Below are 26,959 nucleotides of genomic sequence, written 5' to 3' on the forward strand. Positions count from 1 at the left end.
TGCCACCTGGCATACCTTATCTGAATATGGATGTAAGTCGGTGTAAGCATGCAAATTGCTTCCCAGAACACAGGGAACTCTGTCACATGAAATTACTCCCCCAGTTGAATACTGTGCTGATATGCCTCAGCAGCATGTCAATGAACATGGCACTAAATGTGCTGCCACTAACATGCTCCAAGCCCCATACAGCGAGCAAAAACCTGAGTCTCCTCACACGCCATGAACAAGTTAGTTGCCTGGTCCATTCCAGCCTTTATTACTAAACCATATTAATTCCCCCATCCATCCTACCCTGCTGCTAATTGCTGCTGCATCTGATTTCCCCCCTGGCCAGAAGAACCACCATTAACACTGCTCTGCTCCCATTTGGGCAGCTCGGATTGCTGAAGGGCAGTAAGATCCAATTCCCATCTCCTTTTCCTCCTGCAAATCACAGACCAAGCACATCACTTCCTGAACCACATTAGCTAGAGAGAAGGACATCCATTGCCATTACTTATTTCAAGGGTCCAACAGGTCATAAAGAAGGGAGGCAGCTGCTTCTACTGCTGCTTCAGAGTGAATACAACTCACAGGTATATGTGTACCGCTGCCTTCTGCTTGATAGAATCAGAACTCTCTAGTTGTTGTTTTGCCCTCTAGTCTAATGGGTGGCATCCAGAAAATATAAAACCTCCATTTACTGACTTCTCTATCTCCAGTAGCAGAGACCTTTATTGTGAACCAGAGGGTCCCCAAGTCCTATTCCTCATGCAGCCTACGTGCTGTTTAGCTGGCAACACTGGTCTGTGCATAATTACAGATTTGTTACATTAGTCAGGTAGCTGAATGCAAATGAGCCAGTTTCTATGCAATAAAAAGTACATTTTCAGCCCACAAGATCTAGATCCCAAGGCACCTCACTAAAAACCTGCCCTAGAATGTAGACTACTGAATTTCCCATTGAACTTTTGTTCCAGTACTAGTTTACTTTGCCTTCAGAAATATTTTGAGTGCAATCCCCAAACTGTTCCATATTACAGGGCTCAGCGAACAGCCATCAAGAAGCAAACAACTGGTGATTCTTCACACTGTTAGAACCAGACAGTTGGGTGCCTGGAAATGCTGTTTAAAGCTTAATCCACAATATCATCTAACTGAGGATTTCACAAGATTATGAATAAACATTATATTACTAAGTAGCTGAACTCCAGAAATAAGAGCAGAGTGATATAGTTACTTGTATTTGCCATTAGCCAGGAGAAAAGGACATGGTGACAATGGCAAGTGGGTCTTCTAATGTCACAGGCACAAGAGCATCTAAGCACTCACACAAATACTTTAAAGGAAAAAAAAAAATTAAGAAGTAACTCAATCCTACCAGCCCTTTCTTTGCAAAGGCTTGGAGCTGAACCCAGAATAGAAAGGAGTAACATGAAATAACATGGCAGAGGAGCAATATCAAACAGCTCAAGTAATTTGCTATGGAAAATGTAGAGGGAGTCTTTACGAGGGCAAGATAAAATGAAAGCATTAATATCATCCTTTCCAGCAGGCAGACAGGAAGATACTTACTAAGTCATAGGCTATGCTGGATTCTCTACTCTGTCACATATTATGACTGCACTTAGGAGGCAGACTAAAGCCATCTATATCATAGTGTACTCTAGTGGGTAAGGGCTCAATTCTGGAAGGTGCTTAGCACTCTGACTGGATCTAGCTAAGCACTTCACCATGTGATCCAGTCTCAGAATATAATTAGACCCACAGGGTGACATTCTGGCCTCACTGAAATCAAGGGCATAACTCCCATTTAATTCCATGGGGCCAGAATTTCACCCGTTGACTTCAACAGAACCTCACACATGTTTAAGCGCTTTGCTGGATCAGGCCAGAGTGCTCAGCCCCTTGAAGGATCAAGCCTTGGGGTAGAGAACAAGGAGTCAACATTCCCCGATTCTATTTCCAGCTCTGCGACCGACTACTTCTGTGACATTGGTCAAGTCACTTGAGTGAAGTAAGTCACCTTAGTTTCACAGGGGCTGAGAATCTGCAGTCTCCATTGAATTCAATGGGCACTGCAGGCATTCAGCATCTCCAGCAATCAGGACAATTATACTTAGGTGCCTACCTTTAGGCTCTCAAGTTTGATTTAAAAAACAAAAATAAAAACAAAACCTGAACCTCTGGGGTCTTAAATCTGATCCAGCAAAGCACTTAACCACATGCTTAACTTAAACATGTGAGTATTCTCATCGAAGCCAACGCACTTAAAGTTAAGCATATGCTAAAGTGTTTTGCTGGATCAGAGTCTTTGTTTCTATGCATGAAATTGGGATAATACTACTTACCTACCTCACATGGTTTTGTGACACTTAATACTTTGCAAAGCCCCTGATGAAAGTGAAAACAACTGTTTAATATAGAGCCACTTAAGGGATTTTATAACATGTCTAAAATGTTAACTATTTACCTTTGTGTAAATATTTCAAAACAGGAAGCTTTTCCAGAAATGTTTTGCTGGGATCTCCCTGCTCCTCCTTTTGTTGATGGTTTCCTTCTGGCAGACATGGGTTGATCATAGCTCCTAGGCCATCCTGATGAAGTCACTGGAGGGAGAGCTGACATACACTACCTCCCCTTCCCTGAGAGACTTTGGGACTGTGTTTGGGAGTATCTACCTTAGATATAGCTGTCCCTAGCCAATATGGCTCATAATCTCTGAGTAACTTTAGATCCACCCGGGTCCTGGATGTCTAGGTGATGTGTGATATAACCGTACTTTGTTTCATCTGTTGATGTCTAGGAGGCTGGAACTGTTCCTCCTTGATTCTGAGCTATCCACAGAGATCCACACCACTGTACCTCAGTGCTAGGATTGCTGTGATATACTCCAATCAGGGCTACCCTCAAAAGATAACCCAGGAGCAGAGCACTCCATCTCTTGAGTGAAGTGTTATGTGTTCCTAAGGGGTTATGGCGGCTCTATACTCTGATCTGGTTACTAAGGACCTAGTCGAGCAAAGCACTTAAGCATGTGCTTAAAATTAAGCACACAAAGTGCCATTAAAGTTAATGGGACTACTTGTGTGCTTAAAGTTAAGCACACACTTAAGCACTTTGCTGGATTCGAGCTATAGTCATTTCCAAGGGTGAATCAAGGCTTTGGTTACTATCTATAAATCACTAATTGAACTCAGACCGAGTTACCACCTCTCTCTTATGGCAGGCATTGTGCTTGGCTGGGTCTCCATTATGGTTTGATTCCAGAACTTAGACCCACCATATCTGGCAGCAAGTCATCCTCAGAGGGGAGAACACACCTCTTGAGCCTGCTCTGACCATCTTGGTGGGATTCAGAACACATCAAGAGCACAGGTCTACTTGAGAGATTTTTGCACTGGTGTAGCTACACTGATGTGGCTGAACTGGTACCAACCCCTTGCGCACACTCACTGCACTGGTGTAAAATGGAATTTGCACCTGTGCAAACTCACCACAGTTTCAAACCAGACACATCAACGCTAAAATCTCCACTGTGGACAATCTCTACGACATATTTGTTTGGTCAAGCTCTTGTTTGACTGTTAATAATATTAGGAATAGGGTGCTTTTTTAGAGAACAGCATGGGATAGGGAAGAGAGCAAGGCTCCTACAATGAGTATAGATAAAAATTATAATAAATATTGTCCAAAAATCAATACTTAGTTGGGAAAGAAGTAGATAACACATCGTACCATGAGACTCTACAGAATGGAGCAATTAAAATAAAATAACTGCACCTGTTCAGTAGTCTCTGTTTTTAAATGCTTAATGCACCTTTTCACTTACAAATAAAAAGAAACAAAAACAACAAGGCACCTTCAACCTTTATTTATTGACTACAGCCAGACCTTTCAGCGAGGATCAGTAATCACAACCGGAGTCAGATTTTCAAAACAGCTCACTCCCAGCAATGTTCTTCACCATTTCATTTGAGAAAGCAAACTTTAAACCTGCTTATTTTATACTCTAGTAGCCTAGCTATACTTAGCAGCCTAGTAGCTGAACAGCCATATGAATTTATGATAATTAAAAAATATAAGATACTACCAAGACATAGTCCATCTTTTTAATCCTGAATTATTATGATATAAACCTATAATTAATTATTATTATTATTATTAACCTGCATTAACCTTATTAATACGCTTCCTTTAAAGATCAGCAGTAATAGGGGAATGCCAACTGGGCTCTGCTACAGTGAAATATTTTATACTGATGTATGCCTATTCCAAAAGCTATGCCCTATCTGGGTTAAAGAGTAACAGCATTTTTATCTCATCTGTTATTTCTTTCCCCAGGGAGTAATTTGTTGGGATTCAAAAGACAAACAAGATCATCCCACAGATTTGGGTTTACTTTTGGTTGTGTTTATCCGATTGCAAATGTTGATATTAGACTAAAGGTGAATGGAAGCAATTTAAGGCATTTTTTTTGCATGCTTCCAACCTCTAGATAAGGGCTTTGTTCAAATATAGTAAATACTTTCTTTTGACAGAGATAAAAGGATATCTTCAGCTGGGAATTTTTTTGTGGAACATTAGATTCTGAAACCAAACCACATTACAATTTACAGGAATACTCCAGGAATACTCCAAACTGTTTGCAGGTGGCTATGGTTTAAGAAACATTCAACACAAAAGACAAAATGTTATCCTACCAGTACGTGCACTAGAAGACTGAAGTCTCTTTCTCCACCACATTGCAATTTATCTGACGCAGGTCTTGTCCACTCCCTTAATTCAGGTCTTGGTGCTGGGCAGATTGTTTAACTAAACCACTTAAGAAAGGGAGCTCTCTTCATGTTGTCTCAGGTATGGCTTTGTCAGCAAAGGAGCTTGAATGATCCAGCAAAGAGAGAAGTCAAGATGTACCAGCTATCACTTCTGGTATTTAAGTGCAAGCGTCAGCCAACTGAGAGCCCTTTCAGACTTAATGAGTGCTTTAAAAAAATATGAAGCTGGCAAGGACCTATCAACCTCTGCTAGAATGAGGGAAGATGATAAAAGTGAAAACTAAGAGGAATCACTAATGTCATTTTGTACAGAGATTCTGCCCTTTCCCCCTACCTTCTTCTTCATCTATGCTTTACATTAGCTGCTTTGTAAAAGTTCACTAAAGCAGAACTTTAATATCAATAATATACAGAGGGGGTTTTTTTTGTTGAATGGCTGGAGTTTTTTTAACTAGGGGAAATTCAGGCTTTTAATGTCACTACAGAGAGGCAAAAGGATTCTATCAAAATAAAAATCAAAGATTTGTTTGAAAAATCCTTACCTATATAGCTAAGAACATCTAGATTTTTAAAATGGAGAGAGCTGTAAGAAGCTATTTTGCTATTCAGCCTGTATGCTCTTGCACATTTCCCTCCGTCTGGGCACTGAACTATTGTTTCTACTTTAGGATGTAGGCAGTTTCGCGTCCAAGTTCTACTGTTGCAGCACAGTGGTTCACCCATGGTTCTGTCATTCTGTGGACCACATAGGAAAAGACCATATCCTAGGCTCACTACCCCTTCCCAAGCCTCTACTACTTGGGCAGCAAAACAAAGATGGATTTTCAGAAAAGCGCTCCACACTGGCTTAACTTTGTTCCCACTGGAGTCAATGGGTAGCGTACTACTGATTCCAATCAGAGCAAAGTTAGGTGAGTGCTGAAGACCTTAGAAAATCTCACCCAGCACCTTTGGAGAAATAACAGTTATGGACAACTCAGAATCCAAGAACTCCACTTGTGGTACAATGCTGTTCTGTCTGGTTCCACACCCCAGCCAGGTAGGGTGCTGCTTATGTTTAAAAAGTGTTTTCATTGACATTAAAAAATGCATGAAAAGCATTATTTCTATTGAGCCAGCTTCATCACTGGCATAACACCGCTATAAACCAGTGGAGTTACACTAGAAATGAACTGGGACCATTAGGTTTTCTTTAAAAATAAATAAATAAATATTTGAAGAACTACAGTTTGGGTTTAAAACCATGTGATAGCATCTGTATAAGACTCTGATTTTGTCAATCTTATGCCAAGGGTGTTTAAAGCAGCAATAATAGCGCTTCATCCAAGAATCTCACATGTAATTTACAAATCTTTTAGGAATCTATAGAGCACCAGTCACAGTGTCTAGGTACATTAATGAATTAAGCTGCACAACATTCCTGTGAGATCAGTTTTATTATCCTCATTTTATAGATGGAGAAAATCCACGCCACTGTGATGTTCCCCTGGTGTTATCTGGACCGGTGATCTGCTAGGTCATTCCAATCCTCAGCTCTGGGAGCCAGTCTTACCCTGCTCTACCATGAGAACCCCCCACTACCAGGTTGTTCCCACACAGCCTCTAGCAAAGCTGCTCCAAGCTACGTGACTGAGCTCTTTTGGCCAGCCACTGCTTGGATTGTGCAACCGAATGACACTAGCCAATATCTCCAGTCCCAGACTCAACTCCAGGAACCTCCATCTTGCAGTGTCTAGTTATGCCCGCTGGACGCTGCAAGCTTATATGAGTTCGTCAATTTAACAAAGAAATTTATATGTACCAGGCTTGTTATCCCATGGGGAGTCTCTGACATGCTTCAAACCAAATGCACTGCTTCAGGTAGAATAAACAAACAAATTTATTAACTACAAAAAATAGATTTTAAGTGATTATAAATCAAAGCACAACAAGTCAGATTTGGTCAAATGAAATAAAAGCAAAACGCATTCTAAGCTGATCTTAACACTTTCAGTGCCCTTACAAACTTAGATGCTTCTCACCACAGGCTGGCTGGCTGCACTTCAGCCCAGCTGTATCCTTTGATCAGCTCTTCAGTCATTTGGTGGTGGTGTCTGTAGATGGAGGTGGAAGAGAGAGAGCATGACATAGGTCTCTCCCTTTTATCATGTTCTTTCTTCCCTCTTGGCTTTGCCCCCACTTCAGAGTCAGGTGAGCATTACCTCATCCGAGTCCCAAACTGAACAAGGGTAGGGGGATGACTCCCTCAAGAGTCCAATAGATCCTTTGTTGCTGCCTAGGCCAGTGTCCTTTGTTCCTGTGAGGCTGGGCTGGGTTTGCCCCATACATGCCCTGATGAGGTGTGAACTGCCCCTCTGCTCCTGGAGAGTTTTGCCTGGGCTTGTTTTAAGCCATGAGGACACATTTGCAGCCTCATAACTATATACATGGAATTACAAACTATAACATTACTATAACATTGATTATGCCATTGGATTGGTCCTGCTTTGAGCAGGGGGTTGGACTAGATGACCTCCTGAGGTCCCTTCCAACCCTGATATTCTATGATTCTACGATAACAACAATGCTCAGTGCATCATGAGCCTTCCAAAGACACCCGATATGACAAACTTTTTATTGGACACCACACAATCATATTATAAAGATGAATATGGGGGTGCAGGGTGTTCTCCCGAGGTACAGAGCATCACAGCAGGGTTGGGGTTAAAGTTTCTTCAAGAGATTTCTTCATTTAAGACACTTAGGAGAAAGATCTATGCCTCTGTGAAGTTTAGTATTTGCTACCAGAGCTATGCATGTTACGTGCTATTTAGTTATTGCTGTTTCTATAGAAAAGTTTCTAAAATCTGCACAGAGGATGATATTACAATATACCTTATCTTTGTTAGTGGTACGGGAGAGGAGATTGTTATTTGCTTCTGCAGCTAGCATGGGAGGACCTACTTCTGATTTGCAAGAAATATTCAGTGGCAAAAAACTACATTTATGCAGAGTTACGGTTGCTTGGTGGCATGTCTTCCACTTGCAGAACTTTGGACAACACAAACTTCTGAAAACTAGGAAATGCACAGTGAAGGTTGCTCATGCAACCTTAACTCTGCCCTCTTTCAGCAGGCCCCAGTACGCCTCATGAACACATATACCTTTACTCTGCCAACTCCACAGTTACTGAAATGTACAAGCTCTTTTATAACCCATTCACTCTCATCTCCAGGACTCCATCTAACACTATTAAAGGACAAAAATGGGGAAGGAAAAAAAAAGGATTGTGCTCTTTTCTGTTTTCTCCTGGAGCAGGAGAAATTGGCAATTATCTGCATACACTCTAGAAGCAGGAAGTGTGTTATGTTATCACCTGCATTAAGAGGAGGAGGCAGTAGCGGAGCCTGCTTGGTAAAGGTGCATTTGTGATGTTAGGACATGTGGGTTACTTGGAGGTGTGTGACAGAACCGTGATTATGATATAAGGAGATGTGTGTTTTGCACCTTCCAATGTGTGTAAGCAAGGGAAGAGCTGCAGGTGTACCATCAAGATCCAGTATGCATCATTTCAGGGCAGAATTGTGTATGTCATATAAGTAGCAGGGCACAGGTGTTTTATTACAAAGAGTATTGTCAATAGTGAGCTGGGATATGAAAGCAGTCTAAGCATTTATTATCTGAATGCACGCCAGGTAAAGCAAGTGTGGTCGGTGTCAGGTGTAGCTGTACTGATGGTAGAGGCAGTAGTTAGCTCTGCTTGGCAGAGGTGCATTTGTGAGATCTGTGGATTTCTTTGAAGTGTGTGATCAAGCTGTTATTGTGATATGAGAAGATCTATGTTTTCCACCCTCTAGTATGTGAGAGCAAAGGGAACAGGTGCATGTGTACCTTCAGGATGCAGTATCCATCATTTCTATGAAAAATTATGTAGGTTGTCAGTAGCAGGGGACAAGGCTTTTATTACAAAGAATATTGTCAGCAGTGAGGTGGAATATGAGAGGATTCCAATGCTTTAATGATGGTTAAGTGAAGTGTAGATTAAGATGGTATCCTGTGAGTATGTGTAAGGGAGTTGTAAAAGGCTGAGAAGTGGTTTTTAAGTTTACATGTGTGGTATTCTATCTGGGGAGTTGACTAAGTGTGTGAGTGTACGCCAGGATCTGGAACCTCCTGAATCTTATAGTGCCAAGATCAGTGCTTAATTTTTGCCGGGGCTTGCCAGGACTGAGCCCTGGCACCTCTTGGCTTGGCAATTAATAGCCCCAGCACCTCTCGGCTTACCACATCAGTTATGAAACTAAAATAATTGTTTGAGCCCCTGCGCCTACTTGCTTGAGCCCTGACAGCTCTTTCATTCCTCCACCCCCAACACCTCTCCCCTCCCAGGAAGCATTCACAGGTCTAATTTTTCCCAAAGAAAGACTTTTATTACATTCCCCAGAAAATAAATTTGTCACCCGCGACTTATAGATTGTAGCAACCTCCAGTCATAGTCCAAACCCCCTTTGTGATTAACTTAGCCTTAGTTATGTCAACTGAAGGATGAGTTTACAGCTATCAGTCTCAACAAGGTCTCTGAGCCATCCAGTCACTAGTACCTCTCAGTTTAACAGTACAAGGCAGGAGAAAAAACTTGTTTTGGAGGGATGGGGGGATGAAACTCTAACCCCTCGGTTAAATGACCCCAAATTTTGATCAATAATGCTACCCCAAGCCCCCATGAGGCTAAATTGGTTAGTCTCTAAGGTGCCACTAGTACTCCTTTTCTTTTTGCGAATTCAGACTAACACAGCTGCTACTCTGAAACCTGTCATTTTCTTAAATACCACTCTCAATTTGGGTCCCCTGTAGATTTAGTGGATGCCACGCACTACCTTCAGTAAAACTCGACAGATTGAGATCATTTTGGCCTGCATCACATCAATAATTTGACCTCTATCTCTGAACAAAAAAACCCACCTAGAAATATTTTGAAAAATGGCTATTATTTTCTGGGTTTATATCTCTGCAACCCCTTGTTCAAATGACCCGAAATTTGGCTTATTAATCCTACCTTGCACCCTCCTGCAGCACACCAAATTTCAAAGGAATCTGACTAAGCATGTTGATTACAGAGGTCTTAGAAATTTGCCCTTGAAACAGAAGATGTGACATAAGCTTAACTACCGTGGAGCTGCTGCACCATTAAAATCAAAGAAATATTTTGAAGAGGTGTTATTGCTCCTTCAAAAAAAGACAACTATTCCAGAGACACTTTACCGTAATGGGCTCTCATTTTAGAAAAGAGACAACTAAGTGGGGACATGATAGACATCTATAAAATCATGAACAGTGTGGAAAATGTGAACAGGGAAGTGTTATTTACCCCTTCACAATAATCAGGGGTCACCCAATGAAATTAATAGGCAGCAGGCTTAAAATAAATGTAAGGAAGTACTTCTTCACACAAAGCACAATCAACCTGTGGAACTGGTTGCCAGGGGATGTTGTGAAGGCCAAAATTATAACTGGGTTCAAAAAAGAATTAGATAAGTTCATAGAGGATAGGTCCATCAATGACTATTAGCCAAGATGGTTAGGGATTCAATCCCATGCTCTGGGTGTCCCTAAACCTCTGACTGCCAGAAGCTGGGACTGGACGACTGGACAACTGGACGTTATTGATCATACAATAATTGCCTTCTTCTGTTCATTCCCTCTGAAGTATCTGGCACTGGCGACTGTTGGAAGAAAGGATACTGGGCCAGACAGACCATTGGCCTAACCCAGTACGGCCATTCTTATGTTCTTTATGTTCTTATTTTATGCTCAACAACTGCCAGGAAATATTACTATAGGGCAGGATGATTAACGCTGTCAACGCTATTCGGGAGGCACAGTTTAGAGCTCACTGGTCTGCAGCACACTATAGGACGTGTTCAGTTTGTCCCTAGAAGGTGCCGCTGAAGGACGCAATGTTTTATAAAAATCAGATCCCAATCATTTTACATTTACTGTACAATATGCATGATTATAAATACAGAGACATATTGTATGTACACCTTTGTGCTTTCATTATGCATATTTAAAGGCTTAAGTACTTAACTGGCCACAGACAATTCCCCCAAGTTTCAAAAGTGCTGAGCACTCTGCAGCTTCCCAAAATTAAAGGCCGCTTTTGAAAATGTGGACCTCTGCCCTTATAATACAACAGAAGCTGTACATTTCTATAGCACAGCCAATGTCTGGTAGAACAGTGCTTGCAGCCCTGGACATTAACCTTTAAATACTTACCCTAATTAATAAATAAAGCAAGGAGATGCCTATTTTTAGGCAGTGCACTGGTGGTGACCTGACAGCCAATTAAGGTTCACAATAACAAGCCTTGTTCACAAAGGAAAACCTGACCCTGAACCTTTCTGATTTTTCTTTATTAAAATGTAAAAAGAAACTAGTCAGGATTCACTTCTGCTGGCAGAGGGAGATGCAAATTACACCTTCCCATGCCAGCCAGGTCAGTGCCATATGCAGGGGAATTCACCCCTGGGGAATGCAGGCAGCATTTTTAACACTACCCTCCCCTGAACTTCAACCATGCTAGGCAGCTTGGGGTTCTGCAGAGGTCTCCATAAGTCTCCTGCCACCAGAGACTACTGAGTTCATGTGTCAAATCAGCACATGCCCTGGACATCTTCAAGGGCGCTGGAACAATGTTTACAGTGTGGGTGCTGAAAGCCATCGCACAAAACTGTAAACCCTGTATATGATTAAGCCATGCATTTGGTTGCTATTACTACTTCAAGTCCAGGGGTACAGACAGCACTTCTGCTCTTGGCGGCTGAGATGTAGGTGGTCACAGCTAGTGGTTGGAGCATGCCTAGTGGTTAGAGCAGGCATCGGTAGCCAGGAATTGGCACCCAGGGTCAGAGTCAGCAGTCAGATGCCACAGCCAAAGTCAGAGCTCAGGAATCAGCACCGAGGGTCAGAACCCGGTTACCTGGAGCAAGGCAAGGCATGGGCCAAGGCTGGGAACAATCAGGTACAGGCGCTGTCACAGCCATGGGAAAATGCTTTGAGCAGCTGCTAAACTGCAACTGCTGCTGGGCTTAAGAGCCAGTCTGCTGAGCCATCCACTCAGGTGGCATAGCCAATTAGACAGCCTACTACAGGCCAGCTGTGTGCATTAGGTAGCCCGGAGACTGGCTCTGCTGTAGGTCCTAATTCCTGACACCTGAATATCTTTACTATGCATTTTCCCAATATTTGCATCTGCACAGGTTGCCTCAATACCCGTCCTGGCAGCCTTTCTATTGCAGACAGACCCCGCGTGAATCTGCCCTACCACATGTCAATGTTAATACTGCTGGAAAAATAAGATGTGACAAACCCAGGAAAGGTAAAGTTAAACTGACTTTTTTCCCTTTACTCTCTTCCCTGTGAATAAAAAACAAGGCAAAATGCTGTGAGTCACAGCTGGCGCCTGACCTTTAACACAGATGTTATTCAAGCACTAACAGCAGCATCAAAATAAATTGCAATTGTGCCATGTTCAATAGCAATCTCATCAGACTTCCCAAGCTAAGCAGGGCTGGGTTGGGTGCATATGTGGGAACATCTGACTCAGTATATAAACACGAGAGACCTCCAAGGAACAGCGAGGCACGCAGAAAGTGGTGTTAGTGATTCAATCGGTGGCACTAAATAAGCAGGTTGATTTTCAGAGGTGTTATGCCTATACAACTCCCCTTGATTTACCAGAGTCCCATGAGAAAAGGAAGATGCAGGGGCTCAACACCTTGGAAAGTCTGGCATTTATTTAAGTGCCTAACCTTAGGCATTCAAGTTTCATGACTTTCGCCTAAGTGACTTGCCCAAGATCATACAGGAATCTGTGGCAGAGCCGATAATAGAATGCTCATTCATTTTCTTGAGACCAGGTGGGTGAGGTAATACATTGTATTGGACCAACTTCTTTTGGTGAGAAAGAGAAGCTTTCAAGCTTACACAGAGCGCTCAAAACCTGAAAAAAGAGCTCAAGCTTTCAAAAAGCTCAAACGCTTGTCTCCCTCACCAACAGAAGTTGGTCCAATAAAAGATATTACCTCACCCGCTTTGTCTCTCTAATATCCTGTGACCAACATGGCTACAACTACACTGCATACATTCATTTTCTTAACGATTGTGTCACTTGCTGCCAGTGGTGGTTATGAGTTTGTACAGATCACCCTGGAGATTGTTATAGTTACTATGCCTGGACATTGGCAGTGTGTGTGCAAATCAAACAGAAAACTCTATGAAGTTTATAGTGCAGTTTTAACAAACAAAACCACATTAGGGAAGAGAATACTGAATTTAGGCCTTAATTCTGTCACTCACTTGTGAAGTTGTGGGCCACTCTCTACACATATGGTCTCATTATATTGTCCCACTGTGATGCACTGGCTGCGTGTGTATAAATATATATATAAGTATGTAGACATTGTTCTCTAGTGGCTGACCCACAAAAAGGATAAGGGAGCTGCTACTTGTGGAAGCTCAGGAGTTCGCTCTTAAACTACAGGGTACCACTGCTTGGCTTCTGAGCCGACAGACCAGGTTTATAGTCCCAGCTGCCAATTTGTTCGTGTGTATGATTTATATGCAGTAGTTGTTCCTGTTGTCTGCAGATCATGAATTTATTTTACCACAAAACTAGGCAAGTATCATAAAACTATGTCCTGAAAAGTCAAGGCTCAATAGGGCAGAAATGTGGTTTAAACTTAAAGGATACCATCTACATACTCACTTATTCTTAAGGTTTGTCATTTACACTGTGCTGCTCTCTTACAAGCTTGAGAATAGAGTTCATTCCTTACCAGTTCTGCCTGTTTCCAACCAGTAATTATTGCTTACCTCTTCTGCCTCCTGCCCATCCCCTAGTTTATGTAGAGCACAAGCCAACCTGGCTTTGTATTATTTATTATTGTTGTCATTTTTTCCCAGTTAGTAAATCTCCTACTGCTGTTGTGTGTTTTTAAGAAGAAACACACTGATGGAATCCTGAAGCCAATATTTTCAGTTGGGAACAACATTTATGCTATTTAAGTCTGGTTAGCGCCGCGTCCCTTTGTTTTGGCACACAGATTCTACAGCAACCCAGATGGATACGCACAGCCCAGGAATATCACTGTGTCAGTTCACAACAAGAAAAACGTGCATGAACTGGGAGATTTTCCTGCCTCCTATTCACAGTCTGGAATTAAATAATAGTGGAGTGATCTATGCTTAGATTCCCAGATACAAGCGTGATACTAAAGAAGGCAAGAAAAATTCATGATGAGTATACATTTCCTATATATAAGCTGACGCTGCACAGAGCAATAGATTTCAGTCCAATGTGAAAGGGAACTGCATTATCTGTCTTTATATTTCACGTTACAACATGTATAGTTAGATATAGATAACGGGTAGTATGTTAATAAAAGGAATGTATCCCCACCTGCTACGTGCTTGCATGAAACACCACCACCAAGAAACTGAACATAGCACATTGGGGTGTACACGGGGCTGGCAGCTTGCAGAAAGTGCAGCACTGTGCTTACCTGTGTGGTCAGGTTTTCCATCCACAACAGCGAGTCTGCCTTTGCCAGTGGGCATAAAGCTGCGGCTGAGCTGGCAGTCAGTGTGATACAATGATAGCCATTGTCGACCTAGGAAGTGCCAAGTCTTCTCACGGCTTGGATTAGTCACAGTTATCTCCTCCACATACCAGGCTTGCTGCTTCTCTAGACCATCATGCTTAAACAGAAACATGCAAAGCCTTAAAAAGTGAGATTACAGGGATGTGAAGTCTAGTGAAACTTCAACACACACACACTGCATGTGTTACATGTATGCATACATCTACATGCCATAACGTCCATATACTACCCGTGCATACACAGACACACACAAATCTTAACACCTATGGGACATGCCACAAGACTTTTCATTTAGATATTTTCCTAACAGACTGGTGGTGACCTGTAAGGGCTTGAAATTTGGCACAAAGTCGGCCTAGAGTCAGGAATGTGTCTTTTGCCATTGTTGTGAAAAACATCCAAATTTGTCCAAGTCGTAAGCTCCTAGAAGTCGCAATTCACATATGAATTTTGTTAAAGGCTGGCAGCACAGGGTATCCTCCATCCTCAAAGAGCTCCTATGGGTTGACCAGACTTCACATGCGCCATCCCCACACATTGAACGATCATACTCCAACTCAGAGCTGCAGGAGCGGAGCAAGACTTTTCCTGAAATTGCTCCTCCCAGCTTCTTCTTCTTCTTCTCCTCATGACCTTGTCACAAACTAGAGGCTTTTCCAGAACTGTGCACAAGTGATGGCTCTTTCCATTGCTGCAGCGGGATCCTCCTTTGTACAGGTTTCCTCAAAGAGTCAGGAAACGAGCAGATGCTCCATGGTCAGCACCTCAGCCCACTCACATATACGTGTGTCATTAGAATAGCCCCATTTGATCATATTAGTTTTTGATCTGCCAGTTTGCCTGTGCAGGCGGTTCAGGCATTGCCCGGCTGACCAGTCTGTGTCAGCCTCTCTGGGGTTTCAGATCTATTTCAGTGCATCTGACTGCATGTAGTCTTTCATTCCATAACCTCAGTCATGCCTTGCCTGGGGACCATAGCAGAAGCGTTTACATCGCAGCCCCTGTCAGATTGTTATGAATCTGCAAATTCTGTCCCTAACAACTTCAAGCAAATATCATGCTCTTCCGAGCTGTTAAAGGCAGCCGTGGCACATTCTCTTTGCTCTCAAGTCTGGTCTTTCCTGTGCTCTGAATGACCCTCCTCCTCTGCATGCTGATGTCTCCTTACCATGGAAGAAAAGGAGGAAGTTGAGTGACTTGCTCAAAAGCAGAGTAGTGAGAAGAGAAGAAAGGAGGACAGGGACAGACAAGAACAAAGGCAGGCATGATGGTGGATGGGAGCAGAGGTGGGGTCAAGTACAAGGGACGAGTTGAGGGACAGGAGCAGAAGGAAGGCAAGGACAGCTAGGAGGACAGGCGCAGTAGGGTCTATAGCAGGGGTAGGCAACCTCTGCCATGCGTGCCAAAGGCGGCATACAAGCTGATTTTCAATGGCACTCATACTGCCCGGGTCCCAGCCACCGGTCCGGGGGGCCCTGCTGCCGGCCTGGGGTCCTGGCTGCCGACCCGGGGCTCTGCAGCTGGCCCCAGTTCTGGTCCACTGCCCCCAGCCTGGGGCAGTGAGAGGTGCAGAGAGGGGCAAGAGGGGGCACAGCTCAGCACCCCCACCTTAAAAATTGTTCCAGTACCACTGTACTGGGATATTTTTAAGTCCTGATTTGCAGCTTACATCACTATCATGCCACGTGGAACAGCACACTGCGTTTGAAGTTGAGATTAGAATGTACATGCAAGAACCAGAATCAGAATTTTCTGACAGATTTCAAGATTTCCAGCGATTTGGCCCAATGCTTTCTATTCTAATTAAACCTGGAAAGTTCAACAAAAGCGACTTGGATTTGTCTGTATTTCAGTGGATGGGTGTAGAAGATTTTGAAATGCAGCTCATTCAGTTAAAAAGCTCAGAATTGTGGGCATCAAAGTTTGGAGATCTGTGGAGTGCACTTGAAGCTACTGAAAGAGATCATGGGGCCTCTATTCTGACCTGCTGGACGTCCCTGCCAGTGAAATTTAACTGTTTGAAGAAAATTGGGTTTGCAATGCTTTCAGCATTTGGATCCACATGAAATCTGTCCTCTGTCCCTCTCAGAGCCAGTTAACAACTGATCACTCAGAAGCCTGTGTGCAGCTTAAAGTATCCAAATACGTGCCAGATATTGGAAAACTCAGCAAGGAAAAGCAATGGCAAGGATCACACTAAACTGATAAGATCTGCATTTTAATTTAATTTTAAATGAAGCTTCTTAAACTTTTTAAAAACCTTATTTACTTTACATACAACAATAGTTTAGTTATATATTATAGAGAGAGACCTTCTAAAATTGTTAAAATGTATTACTGGCATGCGAAACCTTAAATTAGAGTGAATAAATGAAGACTCGGCACACCACTTCTGAAAGGTTGCCGACCCCTAGTCTATAGCCACTAAAACTCACCTGGAATTAAATTAAATCCAGGATTACTGATTCTCTACATTCCTTCCTTGTCTAGCAAATACTCGTGAATACTTACAAAAGTGTGTTTCTTCCCCATCTAGTTGCTGGTCCACACAGAATATAACAACCTTCTACTGCTACTAGTAACTCCATTAGCTCAAGTGACAGTGGTTTGTGCTATGGATATAAAAGATCTAAACCCTGTTACGGACCCATGTGGATGTCAATATGATTTCACATGATGAAATCTCTTTTTGCCGTTTACTTTTTTTAAAGGCCTAGGAATATTTTTTTTTAATTACTGTTATGCTGGATGTTGTTAATGGCTGCCATCAAGCAGAACTTTGATCTACAGACTATCAAAGACCTCATTAAAGCTGATGGGTGTGCTACCTACCCTTCTTTTAGGTTAAATGGAAGGCGTGAGACAGCCTGAGACAACAGAAACTACCAGGCAAAGCAATCGGCCACGTGGTAAAGACTGAGCAGAGTGAAGCCATGTGCTCTGAGGGGTTTCCCTGAGATGGTTGAAAATGCAGGGGCAAGGGGTCTGACTGGTGCAGCTGTGAGTGGGTCTGTTTGAGTGAGAGGCAGAGAAGCCAGCAGACAGACCATAACATTCTTTAAAGAATTTTTTATGTAATAAAACCAACACAGCATAGAAGTCTTATTACTATATGTATTACCCAGTTTCACTGTGGTTCCAACGGAGAGAAAGCCATATAACAAAGAGCAACAAAATCAACTTCTTAAATTTTAAAAAGAAAAAATGGGTCTGGTCATTTGTAGGAGTAAGAATCTACAGCAACACTACCTATACAAAAAGTCAACGGTCAGCAATCTTCATGTACCAGGAAGAAAGCTTCACTCTATCATAAAAAGAAAAGGAGTACTTATCTAAAGTAATCACTCTCCTTACAATGTGTATGATAATCAAGTTGGGCCATTTCCAGCACAAATCCAGGGTTTAACAAGAACGTCTGGGGGTGGGGGGTAGGAAAAAACAAGGGGAAATAGGATACCTTGCATAATGACTTAGCCACTCCCAGTCTCTATTCAAGCCTAAATTAATTGTATCCAATTTGCAAATGAATTCCAATTCAACAGTTTCTCGCTGGAGTCTGGATTTGAAGTTTTTTTGTTGTAATATAGCAACTTTCATGTCTGTAATCGCATGACCAGAGAGATTGAAGTGTTCTCCGACTGGTTTATGAATGTTATAATTCTTGACATCTGATTTGTGTCCATTTATTCTTTTACGTAGAGACTGTCCAGTTTGACCAATGTACATGGCAGAGGGGCATTGCTGGCACATGATGGCATATATCACATTGGTGGATGTGCAGGTGAACGAGCCTCTGATAGTGTGGCTGATGTTATTAGGCCCTGTGATGGTGTCCCCTGAATAGATATGTGGGCACAGTTGGCAACGGGCTTTGTTGCAAGGATAGGTTCCTGGGTTAGTGGTTCTGTTGTGTGGTATGTGGTTGCTGGTGAGTATTCGCTTCAGGTTGGGGGGCTGTCTGTAGGCAAGGACTGGCCTGTCTCCCAAGATTTGTGAGAGTGTTGGGTCATCCTTCAGGATAGGCTGTAGATCCTTAATAATGTGTTGGAGGGGTTTTAGTTGGGGGCTGAAGGTGACGGCTAGTGGCGTTCTGTTATTTTCTTTGTTAGGCCTGTCCTGTAGTAGGTGACTTCTGGGAACTCTTCTGGCTCTATCAATCTGTTTCTTCACTTCCGCAGGTGGGTACTGTAGTTGTAAGAATGCTTGATAGAGATCTTGTAGGTGTTTGTCTCTGTCTGAGGAGTTGGAGCAAATGCGGTTGTATCGCAGAGCTTGGCTGTAGACGATGGGTCGTGTGGTGTGGTCAGGGTGAAAGCTGGAGGCATGTAGGTAGGAATAGCGGTCAGTAGATTTCCGGTATAGGGTGGTGTTTATGTGACCATCGTTTATTAGCACCATAGTGTCCAGGAAGTGGATCTCTTGTGTGGACTGGACCAGGCTGAGGTTGATGGTGGGATGGAAATTGTTGAAATCATGGTGGAATTCCTGAAGGGCTTCTTTTCCATGGGTCCAGATGATGAAGATGTCATCAATATAGCGCAAGTAGAGTAGGGGCGTTAGGGGACAAGAGCTGAGGAAGCGTTGTTCTAAGTCAGCCATAAAAATGTTGGCATACTGTGGGGCCATGCGGGTACCCATAGCAGTGCCGCTGATCTGAAGGTATACATTGTCCCCAAATGTAAAATAGTTATGGGTAAAGACAAAGTCACAAAGTTCAGCCACCAGGTTAGCCGTGACATTATCGGGGATAGTGTTCTTACTTGGAAATGGCCCAACTTGATTATCATACACATTGTAAGGAGAGTGATCACTTTAGATAAGCTATTACCAGCAGGAGAGTGGGGTGGGAGGAGGTATTTTTTCATGCTTTGTGTGTATATAAAAAAATCTTCTACACTTTCCACAGTATGCATCCGATGAAGTGAGCTGTAGCTCACGAAAGCTTATGCTCAAATAAATTGATTAGTCTCTAAGGTGCCACAAGTACTCCTTTTCTTTTTGCGAATACAGACTAACAAGGCTGTTACTCTGAAACCTGTCACTCTATCATGATATTAGCTCCAAGACGTTTGAGAGGAATATTTACTGGTATTTATCAGAGATAGGATTCCGGACTCTGGGTCATTGGAGCTACTCTGTGATGAGAATTTTTACGTTCCTTTCTTTTCCTTTTTTAGTATTCTCCCTGTCAACCCCTTCTCCAGCCTCAACCCCATGTCGCCAATTCAAACTGTCAAAGAAAAAATAATAATTGTTGAATTATTTCTAGGCCTTAATCCAAAACACACCACCAGATTTGAACACCTCAAAAGGTTGGGGGGGGGTGTAGATTTGAATTCAATTCTCAATGTCCTAACTAGCTCCTATTGGTTGACCCAAAGTTTTTTGGTTTTGTTTTCCTTCTCTTGCTGGAGGGGAAGAACATCTTAAAATTGAGATGTGGGTCAGAATTCTGCAACTTGTCTCTATCACAAGGTTTCTCTCACTGCTATACCTCGTCTCCTAATTGGGAAGATTGATTTGCTGTTCCCATGCATGACTTCTTCTTAAATCTATAACCTCAAAAGTTAATATTATTGCACACTCAGACAGCTTTTATTATCTTTATCATGCTTTTGCATAGCATGGGTAGAAGCTTGGAGTCACAACTTATTTTTCCTTCAACTCACCTCTGGTCTATCAAGCTGTGATTGCGTTTCCGTTTTCAGTTAATTATGTGAGCCTCAAGTTAAAATACTGTAAACAAGTGACCCATTCAGATCTATAAAATTATATATATTTTCCCCTCTAAGCAAATTATACTAACTTCAAGTCACAAAAAATGGTTACCTCCAGGGTGATGTTTTGGATTTCTCCAATTTCTGGACCATGAATTTTAAAGGTATTAATTGACCCTTTGGAGAATTTAAACACAGCTGTTTGTTGAGACACATTAGATCCAGTTTTCTTATATAAACGTGTCTTGCTGAGTTTTCCTTTAGAGCCCTTCATCTTAAGAAATACCTAAGAAATATATAATAAATATCCCTGTATTAATAACTCAGCTACATTAAAAACATTTAAGATTTCATTGTCTAGGAAGATATGGTAAGCAGGTAAATGATTCACTTTTGTCAGACCCGGATTTGGATCTCACTTATACTGGTTTCACAGCAGTGTAACTATAGATTTGATTGGGGTTATTATGGATTTATGTTAGTGTATGTGAGACTAGAATCTGGCCCTAAGTCTCTCAAATAAATGCATTCTAACACCAGGTCTGGAGTCAATAGCAGTTTAGCCACTGACTTCAAATGGAGCAGAATATAAACAGTTTGTACATATTATAAAGGGAATTAAGTCACAACATTTAAACTTGTATCATGAAATTACCCACTTCCCCACAACACAAGTCTGGCCTATTTGGATCAGTCAGTCCCTTTGTGTTTACTTTTATTCTTACCTTACATGTCAACTAGATCTTATTTCTGTAGCTATGAAAATAGGCAACCATTGTCCAGGCTTCTGGGCATATCAGAATATATATTTTTAATTGATTCATTTAAGAACATGTTGCTGAACTTTCAAAAGAAAAAAAACTGTATTTGATCCAAGGCCAAGCATGGAAAATTCCAGCCTAGAATGAATTTGTTTGAGAAAGTTATGAATAACTGAAAAGCAGGTGAAAGGGAAGGGGAAGAATGGAAACTTCACACCATAAATAGCCACAGCTGCTCCTACTATAAAACCACCAAAAGGGATTGGTACCCATATCCTAGCAAGAACATTGCCGTTATAAACTTCATTCCAGTATGTTAAATATTGTCAAGTAAACAGTTAGTTTAAAATTGTCTCCTACATTCTAATTAACTGAAAGCTAAAATTGTGGGTAAAATATTGCTATTAAATCTAATTCTAAAGGTAGCTTTTTAATAAATAATAATAATAGTACAATTTAAAGCAGGAAACTTAGGGTAGGTCTACACTTAAAACTCTGCAGCAGCATGCAGCTATGCCAATATAGCACTTCAGTGAAGATACTACCTACACCAGTGGTTCTCAAAGCCGGTCCGCCACTTGTTCAGGGAAACCCCCTGGCAGACCAGACCAGTTTGTTTACCTCCTGCGTCCACAGGTACAGCCGATCGTGGCTCCCACTGGCCATGGTTCGCCGCTCCAGGCCAATGGGGGCTGCGGGAAGGACGGCCAGCACGTCCCTTGGCCTACGCCGCTTCCCGCAGCCCCCATTAGCCTGGAGTGGCGAACTGCAGCCAGTGGGAGCCGCGATCGGCCAAACCTGCGGACACGGCATGTAAACAAACCGGTCCAGCCCACCAGGGGCTTTCCCTGAACAAGCAGCGGACCGGCTTTGAGAACCACTGACCTAACACCAACAGGAGGGCTTTTCCTATCGGCATAGATACTCCATCTTCCCGAGAGACAGTAGCTATGTTGACAGGAAAATTCTCCTGTCAGCATAGCGCAGTCTACAACAGGGGTTAGGTCCGTTTAACTGCATCTCTCAGGGTGGTGATTTTTCACTTCCCTGAGCAACATAGTCATACCAACCTAATTTTCTAGTGTAGACCTGGCCTAAGTCACAACTCATCGCTACTTCCCAGTCTGCCACTGACTTATTGACTGACCTTGGACAAGTCCCTGCACATCTATTTCTCAGTTTACCCATGTGTAAAATGAGACAATAATACATCCCTCACTCACAGGGTTTTGTGGCTTAACTAATTTAGGTCTTTAAAGCTCTTTGAAATGCTCAAGTGGAAGGTGTTATGTAACTTCAAAGCACTAGGAATTTTTTATTTTTTGTGTAATCATTTTATCTTTTTAAAAAACTGTTAAAATCAGCCATTGCCTCTTAGTCTCCAAATCAACAGTTATTCAGCTAGACAACAAGAGACATTCTACTAAGGTCCTGATCGTGTAAACAGCAGTAGCAGTGTATCCACTTAACTCTGGTAACAGAATTAGTGAGAGCACAGCCAGTGCGAATCCTCACACGACCAGAGTTAAACCAGTGGTTAAGTGTTTGCAGATTATAACCTAACATTAAACTAATTTCTGCTTTCAGTCCTCACACACGTGTCTTTTTCTGCTTCATGAAAAAATATTTCAGAAACTGTATTGCCTATGTTACCCTTGTGTAATCAAAATCATCCAGTCAATTATATAATTTAAATGCATAAGAGTGCCAAGAATATCAAAGACTTCTGTTCCAAACTCTAAAAATATCATTCTGAGGCAGGGAGAGAGGAAAAATAACAGGAAAGATAGTAGTGAGAAAAATGTTAAAGATCCCTATGACACGTTCATTAAGATTAAAGGAGTTAAGAGTTAAATATACACTAATTTATTAGTAAAAACATATTATGAGCAGTGATACGTGTACAACAGGTTAAAGACCTGGCTTTCAAAAATGTGCACACACAATCACACATTAAAAATGTGTGCTTAATTTGCAGATGTAATTACTACCACCATGCATGCAAATCGATTAGTTGGGTAAAATTTTCAAAAGAGCCCAGGTCCCATTCATTTTTAATAGGACTTAGGGTACTAAGGGCTTGTCTACATTTGAAACTGTAACAGCTGTGCCACTGTAGCACTTCAAAATAGACACTACCTAAGCTGACAGAAGAACCCCTCCTGCCAGCATAGGTTATCTACCTCCCTGAGAGGCAGTAGCTAGGTTGATGAAAGAAGGTCTACACTTCCATTGACATAGCACTGTTTACACAGGGACTTAAGTTGACTTAACTACATTGCTCAGGAATATGGATTTTTCACACCCTTGAGTGATGTAGCTATGCTGACCTAAATTTCTAGTGTAGACCAAGCCTAAGTACCCACATCTCTTTTGGAAGTCAGATTTGGGCACTTTGGGGAATTTTACTAGTCACTGAGATCCAATTTGATATTGCAAGTGCAAAAACGTATGTGCAACTTACACATGCTTCCATATGCATTTTTTCATGTTCAATATACAAGTAATATGCTCATGTACTTTTCAAAATTAGACCCTTGATTTAATTTGTAATCTTTTAAGACTATAGCAGGGTTCTCAGGTGGGGTCAGTGAGAAGCGGACACATTCTTTTAGCCAAGGAGTGCTGGTATGAGCTCAACTCATGCCTGTGTGATCCAGAGGGGGAACACAAGACACTCTTTTACTTTCGTCCCGTCAAAGGAGTTTAAATTTTATGTAATTTTCCACAGTAAACAAAACATAGCCTAATAAATCCCACTCTTAAGATTACTGCTGGAGGAGAGGAGAGGCAGTTTTCTCTTTAAGACACAGGCCCAAGATCTAGTCACGATCCATCGAAGACTTCCTGTGGGACCCCAGGGAAATCTCTAAGCTCTAATTCTCAATTTTTAAAAATCTTGGTCTAAAAGTTAGGCTCCCAAATCAATATTTAGACACCTAAATAAGTGGCCTGATTTTCATAAGGGATAGGGACTGATCAACTCCCAATGATCTTTAGTGGATTTGTGGGTACTCAGTGCCTCTGGGGAAAAAAAAAATCAAGACCTTAAACCTCTCTCTGCCCCCAGCCATCCCTTCTTCCCCCCCCCCCCCCAAAAAAGTATAAACTGGATATATTAATAACTAAGGCGAAGATTTTGTCATGGATATTTTTCATAAAAGTCATGGACAGGTCACGGGAAATAAAGAAAAATTCATGGAAGCCGTGACCTGTCCATGACTTTTACTAAAAATATCTGTGACAAAATGGGGATCTGCAGGTCCCCACACCGCCTGCAATGGGGCAGCTTCACCACGGCTAGGAGTTCTGGGGGCCCCCACCGCGGGTTGGGTGTTGGAGTTGCAAGGTCCCGCAGCACCCATGGCTGGGAGCTGCAGGGGTTTGTGCGCCGCTGCAGGCCGAAGTCATGGAGGTTGCCGGAAGTCACAGATTCTGTGACTTTTGTAGAAAGAACAGGAGTACTTGTGGCACCTTAGAGACTAACAAATTTATTAGAGCATAAGCTTTTGTGGGCTACAGCCCACTTCATCGGATGCATAGAATGGAACACATAGTAAGAAGATATTTATATATACATACAGAGAAGGTGGAAGTTGCCATACAAAGTGTAAGAGGCTAATTAATTAAGATGAGCTATTATCAGCAGGAGAAAAAAACTTTTGTAGTGATAATCAAGATGGCCCATTTAGACAGTTGACAAGAAGGTGTGAGGATACTTAACATACATAACCCAGCCACTCCCAGTCTCTCTTCTAACCCAACTTAATGGCATCTAGTTTGCATATTAATTCAAGCTCAGCAGTTTCTTGTTGGAGTCTGTTTCTGAAGCTTTTCTGTTGCAAAATTGCCACCCTTAAATCTTTTACTGAGTGGCCAGAGAGGTTGAAGTGTTGTCCTACCGGTTTTCGAATGTTATGATTCGTGACATCAGATTTGTGTCCATTTATTCTTTTGCATAGAGACTATCCGGTTTGGCCAATTTTGCAACAGAAAAGCTTCAAAAACCAGACTCCAATGAGAAACTGCTGAGCTTGAATTAATATGCAAACTAGATACCATTAACTTGAATAGAGACTGGGAGTGGCTGGGTCATTACACATAGTGAATCTATTTCCCTATGTTAAGTATCCTCACACCTTCTTGTCAACTGTCTAAATGGGCAATCATCATTATCACTACAAAAGTTTTTTTCTCCTGCTGATAATAGCTCATCTTAACTAATTAGCCTCTCACGGTTTGTATGGCAACTTCCACCTTCTTTGTATGAATATATATATCTCGTCACTATATGTTCCATTCTATGCATCTGATGAAGTGGGCTGCAGCCCACGAAAGCTTATGCTCTAATAAATTTGTTAGTCTCTAAGGTGCCATAAGTCCTCCTGTTCTTTTTGCGGATACAGACTAACACGGCTGCTACTCTGAAACCTGTGACTTTTGTGACCTCTGTGACTAAATCGTAGCCTTATTAATAACTACCTCACAGGTGTGTTGTAAGGCTAAGTTCATTAATGTTGTAAAGCTGTTTGAGATCACTGACAGAAAGGCAACATAGACGTGCTAGACTACTCAATTAACAGGGCTCATTTACGGTTTGGTAGCTTTCTGCACTGCCAATGAGCAAGCCATTAAGCTCAGCATGAAGGTAAGTCATCTGTCAATTAGCAGAGAGCTTGTTAGCTGATCAAAGCTAATGAATTGATGAGTTCTGAGGGGAATCTTGTTCAGTCTTCTTATGCAGAGTTTACGCCTGGTATACTGGGCTTAAAAAGAGGTAATAAGGAATCTTTAGGAACCCAACTGACTCAAGCTTATTTTATATAAATTACAGATGGATCCTTTCATCAAATATCTGGTCTCCTTCACAGCAAACAGAACCTGTAATCCTCTTGCCTTCATACTGTGATTATGGTTATTTAAGAAATCATACAGTTGAAAATGATAAACACTGATTAATGGGCCCCCCAGCCAGATTGGCAGAACTAATATTGGTTCAGATTAGCGGGTATCAGTAACCCTGATTTTAATGGCTTCTGAAAGACCCACTTTAGAAACACATATGACTTACTACCACATTAGTAGTAAAGAGCACGTACAGAAAATGACAATTTGTATTTTGAAACCCACCAGTAATTGATTTTTAAATGGCTGAAGTTTTATAGCAGATGTAAATCAAATTTATTTTTGAGGATTATTTTTCCAGTATTGCTAAATATAAAGAGAAAAGATCCTATCAGTTTTGGAGGCTTTGACATTTAAAATGTTCTCACCCTGGCATCAGTTCCCGAACCTCTCTTATCTCCAGTCTTCACAGTGACTTTGTATAGCACTTTTCCGTGCATTGCAGAACTGGATCTGGTACCAGCACGCTCGTTCCTGTATTGGGGTGCACTTTGGTGACGTCTCTTCATGTGATCAGACTTAAGAAGTTTAAAAACAGAGAAGAAAAATTATTGCTGAGAAACCTTATAGGTTTTTTAGCATAGAGGTTTGGTTTTTTTGTTTTTGTTGTTGTTGTTGTTGTTTTGGTTGCAGGGGAGAGGGGAGTTTGTTTTGTGTATAGAAGTAAAGCAAGTGGGGTTTGCGCTGTTTTTTTAAACATTTGGAATCCTTGGCATAAATATAATTCCTACTCTCTCTCTCTCTCTCAATTGTCTAATAAATAATGTGATACACTACTTTGAAAGTACAAATTCTAATGTTAAATAGGATGACAAAGCCCTATTACCATTATTTTACAAAATCAGCTGACAGAGAATGGTACTGAAGTCCAAATGGGACGTATGACATACTGACTACTTGTGACTATTAAAGATTTCACAGCACATTTTTGCAACAGCGTGTTATTCTGTGTCTTGATCAAATTCCAGTTTGCTTAAAGTCCTCCTAAAGCTTGGACACTGCATTATTTTACTATGTATCTTCCAGAGTTGTGCAATGTTATTACCTGCATTAAACATTTCACCCCAGAAGTGGCTGCATTTCAGCAACGCATGAAGTTAATGTTAAATTTGTATATATTATATACATGCATGGCTGTTAAGAGCTCTGGAATTCTTCAGGATGAAGGGTTAGAT

At 41.7% G+C, this 26,959-nt stretch overlaps 1 protein-coding gene across 1 annotated transcript in view; it reads right to left on the reverse strand.

Moving 5' to 3' along the window:
* Positions 1 to 26,959, reverse strand: part of LOXHD1 (lipoxygenase homology PLAT domains 1) — a 310,109-nt gene that overhangs the window by 272,990 nt on the left and 10,160 nt on the right. Inside the window, exons 4-6 of the mRNA XM_074952316.1 lie at positions 26,153 to 26,302; positions 20,231 to 20,404; positions 14,303 to 14,498 (exon numbers count right to left, since the gene is read on the reverse strand). Coding sequence (XP_074808417.1) covers positions 14,303 to 14,498; positions 20,231 to 20,404; positions 26,153 to 26,302 — 520 coding nt within the window. The remainder of the gene's footprint in view (positions 1 to 14,302; positions 14,499 to 20,230; positions 20,405 to 26,152; positions 26,303 to 26,959) is intronic.

The sequence above is a fragment of the Natator depressus genome, chromosome 5, assembly GCF_965152275.1.
Source record: "Natator depressus isolate rNatDep1 chromosome 5, rNatDep2.hap1, whole genome shotgun sequence".
Taxonomy (NCBI): domain Eukaryota; kingdom Metazoa; phylum Chordata; order Testudines; family Cheloniidae; genus Natator; species Natator depressus.